The 12,894-nt window shown below is 31.0% G+C and overlaps 1 protein-coding gene and 1 long non-coding RNA gene across 2 annotated transcripts; one reads left to right on the top strand and one right to left on the bottom strand.

Annotated features, from left to right (window-relative positions):
• Nucleotides 1-2,398: 2,398 nt before the first annotated feature.
• Nucleotides 2,399-4,476, bottom strand: LOC143551402 (uncharacterized). Its single transcript, XR_013138485.1, has 3 exons — nt 4,012-4,476; nt 3,803-3,944; nt 2,399-3,098 (listed from the first exon to the last, which is right to left on the bottom strand). It is a non-coding gene; the product is annotated as an uncharacterized LOC143551402 (long non-coding RNA).
• Nucleotides 4,477-6,056: 1,580 nt separating this feature from the next.
• LOC143551408 (methylesterase 17-like) lies at nt 6,057-11,998 on the top strand. Its single transcript, XM_077041856.1, has 4 exons — nt 6,057-6,311; nt 6,570-6,710; nt 10,269-10,379; nt 11,870-11,998. Exons 1-4 carry the CDS (start codon nt 6,060-6,062, stop codon nt 11,996-11,998), a joined length of 633 nt encoding a protein of 210 aa, XP_076897971.1. The 5' UTR covers nt 6,057-6,059.
• Nucleotides 11,999-12,894: the final 896 nt, after the last annotated feature.

Consider the following 12,894-nt stretch of genomic DNA (forward strand, 5'->3'; position numbering starts at 1 on the left):
GGTAATACTAGACTATAAGTGTTTTGGTGAAGAAAAGGTCCCATCCTCCTCCTCTCGAGTGTTATATGGACCCATCAATGATTTTCATTTAGTTTGTATTTTGTTCTTGTTTATTAATAATAAAAAGAGGCTCATAAGGTTTACACACAAATCGTGTTTTGTTTCTTGATTCATTTGATCGAATAAGTATAACATTTTCTCAATGTTATTTTCAAAGATGTATTGATGATTTCATATACTCTAAAAATTAACATCTTCCGGTTAAATAGAAAAGCACTTATATTACAATATGTGAGAGTATACAAAAGATGTTTATACAACAACTAACACTTTGTTTGGACATTTTAGGCAATAACAAGTCTTAAATTCAAAACAGAATTCTACTGTCAGTTCTCCTTCCAAAATATTTTTGGTCAACATATCCTCATTTGTTTTCCAAAAAAAATTACTCGGTTTTAGTGGACGTTTGGTCAAAGTTTAATGATAGTACAATTTTCCATCTCTCTCTAAATCAACGCACCATTTAATTTCTATTTACCAAATTATGAAAACATGTAACTTACTAGGTTTTAGCACATCACGGTAAAAATATATATACTTCATATATATATATATATACTAGTTTTTATCCCCCGTATTACGAGGGTTGTTTTATATTATTTGTTCTAATATTTATTTATGTTTTAAATTTATGTTTTTTTATTGTATGAGAGTTAAAAATATACTTATGGGTTGATGATAAATTGTTTCACAAATAAATAAGATGTTATAACTCGGTTTAAAAGTTATATGGTTTTGATGAGACCCAAGACCCGTTTATTTCTTTTACTGTAAAGGTTTTTTTAATTATAAATAATATTTATGAAAGTTAATAATATACTTACGGTTTAATGAGACCTAAGACCCGTTTATTTTTTTTACTCTAAAATTGGTTTTATAATTTAAATAATATATATATTTTTTAAAATAAATAAGATATTAATTTTTTGTATATCTTATTTTATAGGATTTTTACAACAATAATTTGATAAGAATAATTTTTAATTTAATGAGATGTTATAATCCGTTTAAGGAATGTCTGGTTTGGTAAGACCCATACCCATGAATTCGGGTCAAATGCATGAGAAACCTTCATTTAAAAATTAAACAAATCTGGTGACTCCAAAAAATGGGGGAGCGACCACATCACGACACGTAGGATTTTTATATCTTCGTTTATATATATTATAGATATATATACATATATGGGGTGGGATCTAGAGAAAACTCCTTTTAAAGAGAGAACTAGATAACTAGTAAAAAATTATTTTTAACTATTTTTAAAAAAATATTTTGTGATTTCTTTTTCTTTCCTCCTTCTAATGAGATGATATTGTAAAAAAAAAAAAACTTGTCGGTGTAGTATTGTAGTGTATATGTGCACTAATGCCTATTGCATATATACAATAGTGTTTTATTGCATATAATACAACACAATTGCAGTATCCAATACACATTATTGAATATATGCAAATACAACACTAATAATTGTATGCAAAACACATTATCGCATATATGTAATACAACACTAATGCACATATGCACTGTATCGATTTTTTTTTAAATTTTGTATATAATATAACACTATTGCAAATATACAATACAAACAATTATATATATGCTATTCAACACTATTTAAAATATCAAAATGCACACTATTGCACATATGCATTATAAAAAAAAGTCGGTGTATTGCATATATGCATTACTCGTTAATTTTTTTTATTTTTTTTATTTTTTTTATTTTTTTTTTTGTTTTTATATTTTTTGTGGTGAAGAATTACAATATATAAGAACGATGAAAGAAAAAAAATTATAAAAATATTTTTTGTAATTAAATTAAAAATATTTCATTATTAGTTCTCTAGTTCTCTCCATAAAATGGAGTTCTCTCATGATCCTCTCCCATATATATATATATATATACTAGGTTAGGTACCCGTGTATTACACGGGTTGAATAGTTAAAATAACATATTAAAAAAATATATAAATTTTTATAACAAATAACATGTGCCATGAAATTATTTTATTGCTCTTTAATTTTTAATTACATCTTTTCTAGTAGCATAATGGATCAACGGAAGTTTTAACACATCTTCTAATAATCAATGACCCCAGTTTAAACAATATCCGATTTTAATTGAAAACCACAAACAAAATAATAAACCGATTTTAAAATCACCATAAAAATTACAGGGAAGAAATGCAGCCGCATCTCTTTCACTAATTTTGCACCTTGCTCAACTTAGCTCTTCAACAAAATTTATACAATCTCTCTTAAACACATCATCCAATTTATAAACAAAAAACCTGTAGCTAACGATTTTCAATACCAACTTCTAAAAGGGTAAAAATCACATTCCTATTTCTTGAATTCTGTTTCATTATCTATTATTTAGTACATAACCAATAATTCTTTACTCAACTAAAAGTTATTTTATTTCAAATTAGTTATTTGAAAAAGTTATTTGGTTAATGATTATATCCTTTGATGGATTTTCTTTTCAAAATAGTTAAACAGTCATTGTTTTTCTGTTATAAGAACTTCAATTAGAGGTGGCTATTTTGACCTCTTTGTGTGTAAATGAAACACCATATGAACCCATAGGATATGGCCAAAGTACTACGTGGTTATTTCCTTAGAATCTTTTTTTCTTTTTGAACCCACATTTTCTATTTTCTTACAGTCTTCAAGATGAAAAATCTCTAATTCAGATCAGCCTAATCATTGCACTCTACATCTTCCTTGGTTAGATAAACAATATATATGATTTTCACTATACGAAATAATAATACACAAAGGCAATATTAATACACAAAGGCAATGCATTGTGCTAATCCTTACAAACCTTTTGCTACATCAAAAGCATTATAATAACATGTTAAAAAAAAAAAAAAAAAAAACATGTTATATCAAAGTTGTTTCTTCATCGAAAGTACCATTCTATTTTAGTCACTCTGACTTGCAACTTGCTAAACTTGTGTTGCCCAAAAGACATCCATTTGTGAAACCAACTGGGCTGACCCGCTTTTACCTATAGCAACTTGTTGTGGCACCTGATTTCAATGTTTGCGGTATCAACATCAATCACCTATTAAAATCAAAATGCATGAAATGTAAATATAAAGGGCAGTATCATAAACAAATATACATGAACGCCGAAGTGATAAATGAGATGAACTGAGTCATGGTTATCCGATATATACCAAAATCCAGATCAAGAATTTACTTAAAAGTGAAAGCGGTAAAAGAACTGATGAGCCGCCTAAATTTATCTAAATCAGTATATAGAAAAAGTTTTTTTAATGCACTCACAGTTGTAAAATGGTTTTATAATACAACTTTTGTGGTACTTTTTTTTTCCTTGTACAGATCTTGCAAAAGGATGTACAACTTATTAATAAGCTATGTAGGCTCGCCGTTATATGCACATGATAAGTAGTTAGTTTTGAATTTTCCTAACAAAAATTTGAAAGTAAAATGGCATAATCAAAATTTTATTATTATGCTTTAAAGCAAATATGTGTATAAAAAATACAAATTTGTGAACTCGGTAATCAAAATCGGCTAAACCTATAATGGTTACACAAATGGATAAACAGTTTAAGAAACTAACTAATTAAAATGAAATCCACACAAAATTATCTTTGAGCTCTACATGGGAGATTGAATCAAGCCATAAGCATAACTTAGTTAGAACACATCTACCAACTTGAAAACAATAACAATAAATGCTATAAAAGTAGAATAAAAGAGTTACCATTTCATAAAATAGGTCTCCCAAGTCTAATGTTTTGCAATCTGCTTCTTGCTACCCATGGTGTCCATATCAAGACTTGATTAACAATGTACCCATGGTATCCATATATATCAAAAAAGTTGATGTTCTGGTTTAATATTACCTGCAAATAATAATAATAATAATAATAATAATAATAATAAATCAAGTGAGGAAATAATAGAAGATACATGGATTTAATTGATGTTACTCAGACCTTGCAGCATCTCTTATTGTTCTTTGCTTTCTACTAAGCCACTGCCGTTAACACAAACAAATTCTCATATAGCTGAAACACACCCTAGAACACAGATTTAGGTTCTCTAAACACGTAAATGTTTTAAGTATGTAGACCCTAAAACATAACCGATGATGAAATGAGACAAAATTCAGGGATTTGGAACGCATTCAAGGAATTCAATGTCTAATTCTACTGCGTAAAGTTCATTAATTATGCAAAAGCACCAAACTTGAGTTGAAATTTAAAAATGCCCAAATTCAAGCTACAAAAAGAGCAGTCTCAATGTCTAATTGTAGTGCGCAGACCTAAGGATGGTGGCTACGGAGTGAAAAGCGGGGAATCGTATTTAGATTGACGAAGTAGATACAGATACATGTCGCCAACGATTACGGGAAGCTGGTGGAAGGATAAGGTAGCAAGCCAATTTAGTAAGAAAAATAACATTTAATTAAACAATCATTTAGGGTTTATATAATAGGTTAAATTAAACAATAGATTACATATGCAAGTTACCTTCGACGGAATGGTCGCCATTAGTTATGATTAAGGATTATGGGAATTGGGTTTGGGGGATCTGAATGATTTCGACGAACATGTAGTTTGAGGTTGATGGAGATGATTTTGGTCGCCGGAGATGGGATTTGAAATTGATTTAGGGTTTGTGAACCATTAATTGGAGGACACGTTGCGTTTTATTTATTAATTAGTATAGATTGAATCATTTTTGGGGATTAGCAACATATATGAGGACTCTTAACTCTCCAAGTTAGTTAAACGCTAGGTGTGATTTTATGTAACAATGTTAAGATTCATAGCCGATAGCTTGAACATTGAGTTTGGTCTCGATTTTATGGGTGATTACACTGAATTAGTGAAATAAAGAAAATAACCTCACTAGACAGTCCTTTGTCATATTTGTTCATTGACGTCTTAAACTCTTAATTACACAGGAACACATAAAATAATTTTGTCTAAAAAATGGCAAACTTCTTAAGAGTATTTTTCTTGCGTGCTTTAGGAAATGTGATTACTTTTAGCCTAAGAAAATTATTAATATAACAAATTATTTCCTTCTAAGTTTCTGTTAGGTCCTTGTTTGTATATTGCGGCTTCTAGTTTGTTATTCTTTGTTTGATACAAATATATATATATATCAACATATTAACATATAATTATAAGATTATATAACTTTTCTTACTTTTATGAATAAACTATTTGGATGACGGGTCTTGGATTCTTCAAATCTGCTGACGAACAATGTCCCATTGATGGGTTTATTATAGGACTGGCAAATGAGCCGGGTTAGGTCAAATGGGTTATGGATCAGAACGGGTTATGGTCGAAACGTGACAAATTAAAAAATGGTCGTTTTGGTTCGGGTTGAAAAGAATCAGAAACTCATCTTGTGCAAAAAAATTCAAAACAAAACAGAAAACATAAAAATCATAACCTAAATGAAACCGAAAAAACGACCAAAACGAAACATGTTATGTGCTAAAAGTCGTACCAACTCAAAACTTGTATTGTGCAAAAACTCGTGTTGGCCCGAAACCCGAACTGAACTCGTTTCAATTTGATCCCGTCCTGTGTAGAAACCTGTGCCGGCCCGAAACCCAGTCTGAACTCGTTCTGATCCAAAATCCGTTTCGTTCCGTAACCCATCTCATGTGGATACTTATGTCGACCCGAAAATCGTTCCCGTCCACAACCTGCCCCATTTCTTTAAGACACTAAATCACATCAATCAACTTTTTTAAAGTTGTCGACCCGCTATAACCCAAAAATAGCATGTTGAAATTTCAGTTGATTCATTTTAACCTTTCTAGTTAAAATATCTTACTCAAACCAACCGATATAATTTTGAAAGCAACCTTTAGGTTTTCCTAACCACTTTGGAACATAAAATTCACAAAAGAAAAAAACAAACAAAATTCAATGTACATATACTATTATAAATACCCATAAAATGAGCCAGAGGGATATTGGTGATGAGAGAAAATGGGAGATAGAGAGTGTGTAGAGGAGAAGACTCCATTGAAACCACACTTTGTGCTCATTCATGGCATAAGTGGAGGTGGCTGGTGTTGGTACAAGCTCAAAAGCATGATTTGCAACTTTGGATATAAGGTGTCATGCATAGACCTCAAAGGGGCTGGCTTAGATCCTACTGATTCTAAAACCATCCTCTCTTTTGATGAATACAACAAACCTCTCCTTGATTTCATGTCTAACTTGCCTCACAATGAAAAGGTACAGTTCTTCATGCTTTAGGTACACCATACTATGCATAAAAAACCATATATACTTGTGCTTGATGTTCTCAAGTTGATATCCTAATTAATATAACATACCATAGCATAAACCAATCATGTTGTTGAACAAGAGTAAATCCTACAAATGAATCCAATTTTCCCATCCACACTAACTTCAAAATCATGAGTTATTTATTAAATTCATCGTTACAAACATATCCAACAACGATTGCTAAAATAGTAATGATTATTGCAGGTGATATTGGTAGGTCATAGTGCCGGAGGACTAAGCGTAACACAAGCAACTCACAAGTTTCCAGACAAGATCAGTCTTGTGATATATGTTGCGGCGACGATGCTTAAAAATGGATTCGTAACCGAACAAGACGTTAAAGATGTAAGATAAGGCCTTTTAATGATTTTTGCTTTTAAAGCCATGGTGGATAATTTTCTGACCATTATAACTATAACTTCGCGACCTGTCGTCATTTTTCTCACTATTATGGGGGTGTTTGGCCTAGCTTTTTTAACCAAGCTTATAGCTTTTTTAGCTTTTTTTTTTTTACAAAATAAGTTTAACTTGGTGTTTGGCTTAGCTTTTTAATAAGCTCATTTGAAGAAGCTTATTTGAAGATGGTTATTTAGCTTATTTGATAAAAGCTTATTTGTTTAAGGATGTAAATTACTCATTTGTCCTCAAATGGTGGTGGATTAGTAATTATTATTCTAACAAATTAAAGAATGTTGGATTTAACAACTTATTAAAACACATAATTAACTTGTAGAATATAAGCTAATCCAAACACTTAAAAAGAGCTTATCAAATAATAGAAAAAAAGTTATAAGCTAATTTTATATATAAAAATAAGCTTAAAAATAAAAGTTAGGCCAAACACCCCCTATATATAGTTCAAAGTATAAATACATGTAAGTAACCCTAATGCTCTTTTATTAGTTAAAATTTTAAAGATTAATTGTAATTTTGTTGTATTTTAAAAAGAAGATAATTTGATATAATATTGACTTTGTAAAAAAATTATGTTTTATAGATAACATATTATAAGTTGGAAATAAGTAATACAATGACAAATATAAAAAAGAAGGGTGACTTGTAGATAATAGTAGAGTTGTGGTTTTTTGTAAAATTATCGTCTTTTATCTAGGGTAGAAACTGATATGTTGAAGACATTTTTTATAATTTTTTTACTTTAGATTAGAGTCTGATAATAAATTATAATAAGCTATTTACTTTGTAGTCGCTAAAAAGTAAAGTATATACTAAGTTAGTTTTTGACAATACATATATGTAACTACAAAGTAAATAGCTTATTATAATTTATTATCATACTCTAATCTAAAGCATGTGTTTCTTCAATGTTTGCAATGGAAAATTAATCTAAGAAATGGAATATTAGTTTTCAAAAGCCAATTTTCAATAACATTGAAGAAACACATGCTTTTTAGAAGGAAGTCAAAACAGAAAAGTCAATTCACAAGTGGAAAGACAAACTAATGTCGTGGATCTAACATATTAATATATACATATATATATATATATAAAGTGATGATTAAACATAGGCATTAACATTAAATTCTTTATTTTATTTTAATAATTATGTAACATAGGGAGTGCCTGATGGAGTCAAATGTGACGATGCTTATGGCTTGGAATTTGGGTTAGGCGTTAACCAGTCTCCTACATCTACAACTGTTAAAAATGAGCCACAACGTAAACTCCAATATTATACGACCCCTCATGAGGTATCCATGTTACTTTAAGACCTTTTCTCATAGATAAGCACAGGACCTTGACTAAACCTTTAATTTTGTTGGTGATTATGCAATTTGTAGGACATCACATTAAGATCAATGGTTTCACGACCAGGGCCCGTTTGTGCAATAGTAAGTGCTCGATTCCCAGAAGATGATGAATGTATTGAAAAGGTGTCAAGGGTATACATTAAAACACTGCATGATGAAGTGTTAAAGCCAAAGCAACAAGACAACATGATCGCAAAATGGCCGCCATCACACATTTATGATTTAGAGAGTGATCATAGCCCCAACTTCTCTTGTCCTTTTGCATTGTTCGGGTTATTCGTAAAGATCGCAACTTCAATGGTTTGCACGTAAATGCTTTTCATATCGTATGACTTGATTTCTGTTTGGCTAAATATAATCTATAAGATATACAATTATGTATTATTCTATTTTGATGCATTTTATTTTATAAAATAATGATAAACTACTATTCATGTTATGTTGGAATTATTGTTATTCATTTTTTTATCTTTTTCCTAATTCTTTCTAGGTGTTTTTTTTATGTTAAATCATGGGTCTTCAATATTAATCATGGGTCTTTCTAGGTTAATTTTAAAATCTATTCATGGTTGAAGATAGATTTGATTCATTTATTATTTATGAATCCGCTCTGAATTCTTAAAATGACTCTAAAAAAATTACACACTAACTGATTTAGATCGTGATTAATCTTTGGCTCTTCACCCTCGTTAACTTTGGTAAGGATACGATTCATTATTGTTTTGGGCTCCTCTATGTCTCTAGGGACGGATATCACAACTTTGAGATCTTGATCGAATATGAGGCTTAATGCTTATCTAAACACTACATCAAGATAAATGTCACAAAGTTTGCTAGCGTTTATGCATAGTCCTTTAACATAAAGCCACCTTGGAAAATCAATATTTGCAAAGATAGAACACCACATCCATTTGTTGATTATATGGCTTTGATTCCAAATCTTTGATCAAACTTCTTTCTATAGAACTCCCAAAGAAGGGTGTAATATCCCAAAGTTTAAAGGTATTTATATAAGCAATTAAGACTTGTAAAAATACATGTTCAAAACTGAGGTATGAGACTTAGTAATGTTGTCTACGCTTTTAAGTTGAAGCTTATTAGATAGAACCACAGTTGAGAGAGTGTTAGTGGTTTTCTTTGAATTTGTGATAAGTTACTTATTATGAAACTATAAGGGCCAACGAAGTTGATTGAGCAAATTGATTTATGACTTGGCTAACAAAGGGTGTCCCACCTCCCAAGTTAATTTCGTTTGTGAGTTTTAAAGTCATATTGTCATGACTAGCAGTGGAAATAAGGTTTGTAGGAATAATCAATCATCCTTTAGGAGGAAGAGCAGTTGGCAATAAATTTCTTAACCTTGAACTCCATATTTTGAGTTGGTGTGGGTTTTGTTGACATGCAAATAGAAATGTAGAAATTATGGGTCATTAGATTAAAAATGATTAACCTAACTGTATTAGTATATAATAGTTTGAAATCAGGGAACCTCATATTTAAGAACTTAAATGTCTGTAGAGGTGCAAATCCTAACCGATTAACCGAAACCGATCCGAAATCAGATATTAACCGGCATAGTAGAAACTAGTTTGTAACCGATATTAACACTAACCAGGAACCGGTTATGGATTTTCACATAAGAACCGGTAAATTTCAATAAGTTAATAATGCTAGTGTTAATAAGTTTAAATTTAATAGGTTACTAATTTTAACCGGTTGATAATCGAATCAAACCACCTATATAGGTTAGAAATTGTCCACTCAAAAATCGGTTAGGAGCCGTAACCGCTTATTACCAACAACCAGTTAGGCGATTACGCTTAATAACCACTATTTGCGCGTCTATATTTACGGGTTTTGGGCTAGTTTTGTGAATTAGGTTCAGTTAGAGCCTAGTCCATTAAGCCAATACCTTCAAAATAATATTTTATTAGTCAATATGCTACCAAATCGCCGACTTATTTGATTAAACCGTCCCTTCTTCTCCAGCCACCCAAATCATGCGTCAAATCAAGCTTTAGAGTAATTTTTTATATGTAGAAACTTGAAAACTAAATATATTATTATCAGTAATTGTTAAACATAGGCATTAATATTACATTTTATATTTTATTTCAATAACTATGTAACATAGGGAGTGTCCGATGGAGTCAAATGCGATGATGCTTATGGCTTGGAATTTGGGTTAGGCGTTAATCAGCCTCCTACATTTGCAACTGCTAAAAATGAGCCACAACTTAAACTCGTATATTATACGATCCCTCCAGATGTTACGTTAAGGCATTTTCTCATAGACAAGCATTAGAGTCTGTCAGACCTTTTTTATTTTGTTGGTGATTATGTATTTTGTGCAATTCTAAGTGCTTGATTCCTAGAAGGTGTTGAATGTAATAAAAAAGATGCCAAGGGTATACATTAAGGCAGTGTATGATTAAGCGTTAAAGCCAAAGAAACAATACAGCATGATCATGAAATGGATGCTCGTCACAAATTTATGATTTGGAGAGTGATCATAGTCCCAACTTCTCTTGTCCTTTTGCATTGTTGGGGTTCGTATCGTCCCTTTGCATTATGCAGGTTTGTATTGTCCTTTTGCATTGTTCGAGTTATTCATAAAGATTGCAACTTCAATGATTTGCACATAGATGTTTTTATGTAGTCAGATTTGACTTTTGTTTGGCTAAATATAATCTATAAGACATAAACATCTATGTATTAATCTAATTTGATACATTTATTTTATAAAATAATGATAAACAACCATTCAAATTATGTTGTAATAATTGTTTTGGTTTTTGTTCTTTCCCTAACTTCCTCCTAGATTACTTTAAAAATCTATCCATAGTTGAAGGTAAATTTGATTCATTATTATTTATGAATCGGCTTCGGATTCTGAAAATGACTTTAAAAAATTTACATACTAACTGATTTAGATGGTGATTAATCTTTGGCTCTTCACCCTCGTAAACTTTTGAAAGGATACAATTCATTGGTTTGGCCTCCCCTATGTCTCTAGGGACGAATATCACAACTTTGAGATCTTGATCGATTATGGGGCTTAATGCTTATCTAAACACTGCATCAAAATATATGTCACAAAGTTTGCTAGATGTTAACAAGTTTTACATCAGTCCTTAACATAAAGCCAAATTGGAAAATCCAATACTTGCATAGCAGAGAACACCACATGATCCATTAGTTGATTATATGGCTTTGATTCCAAATCTTTGATCCAACTTCATTCTATGGATTTTTCTTAAAAACGGTGTAATATACCAAAATTTCAAGGTATTTATGTAAGCACTAAACACTTGCAAAAATAGAAGCATGTTCAAAATTGAGGTATGAGACTCAGAGCATAGGGAGTCGTCCTGCGTTTCCCCATTTTATCCTACATGCTATGTCAAGTTGTCAGCACCACATCAATTTTTCCACTTTTCCTCAGTTTCATCCCAGTTTTCACCAAAAAGCATGGTGTCGTCCCAACTTTCCTGTTTTGATTTATGTTTAACATAAACTATTTTTATGTTTAAATTAATCTCAAACATTATTTAAAAACTAAAATAAGATTTAAATAATTTAAAAACTAAAATAAAACCTTCAACCATAAAAATAAATTAGAAAGTTTCATTACATTTCAACGTTGTGCCAATTCGCGCTTTCGTCTTAGAATCATCTCCAACATGTCACCAGAATATTTGGAGTGGTCTGTTAATATGAACTCGATGTCTTTAGCTTGTTGATCTTGGTCTAAAGCTAGTTGTTGTTTACGCATCAAGTTTGCCCGAACCTTTTGTTACTCTTCCAGAAGACGGAGCTTCTCCTCTCGAATTCGGGTTCTTTGTTCGGCTTCAGCTTCATTGAATGTGTTAAACTTGTCAATAACTCAATCTTGTTTAGACGCTCGTCTTTTTCCAGCTGGAGCTTAAAAGATAGAACCATGGTCGGCGAATGTTAGCGGATTTCTTTAAATTTATGAAACTACAAGGGTGTCCCATGTTTATTTCGTTTGCGAGTTTCAAAACCATATTGTCATGAATTAAAACTAGAAATAAGGTTTCTTGGAACAATAAATTATTCATTTATTTGAAAGAAGAAAGAGCACTTGGCAAGAAATTTCTTAATCTAAAACTCTATATTATGAGTTGGATGTGGGTTTTGTTGGTCATTCGGTTATAAATGATTAACCTAAGTGTGTATTATAGTTTGAAATCACGGAACCTCATAATTAAGAACTAGAGGTGTAAATCCTGACAGGTAAACAGAATCGACTTAATCGGTTTTAATCCGTACAGTAGAAACTGGTTTGTAACCGATATTAACCATAGTTAAGGACCAGTTAGTTTCACTAAGTTACTAAGGTTAGTGCTAATAAGGTTAATTTTGATAGGTTAAGTGGTTAATAATAGAACCATACCACTGATGATCGGGTATTAAGTTCATATTATAATGTGTTAATTGTATAGTTTTAATTAGTTTATTATGCGGACTAGGATACTTCATACGTGTTTATGTGTTTCAGGTCAATGATCATTAAAGATACTAATTTGAAACTTGTACGAGCATGGAATGAAGTCTCGGGAAGATCAGGGATGATACGCACATGCATTGGAGTGAAAATGAGCGAATTCATGAAATATCAGATTTGGGTCGATGACCCAGATCTGGAGTCGTCAATGCCGAACCCGAATTGGGTCACATGTTTTGTGGTTTAGACCGGTTTTAATAAGAAAATCTATGTTTTCAGCCCAAATTGGTTC

This window comes from Bidens hawaiensis, unplaced genomic scaffold, assembly GCF_021521415.1.
Source record: "Bidens hawaiensis isolate Kalapana, Puna unplaced genomic scaffold, B.hawaiensis_p1.1 tig00016386_1, whole genome shotgun sequence".
Taxonomy (NCBI): Eukaryota; Viridiplantae; Streptophyta; class Magnoliopsida; order Asterales; family Asteraceae; genus Bidens; species Bidens hawaiensis.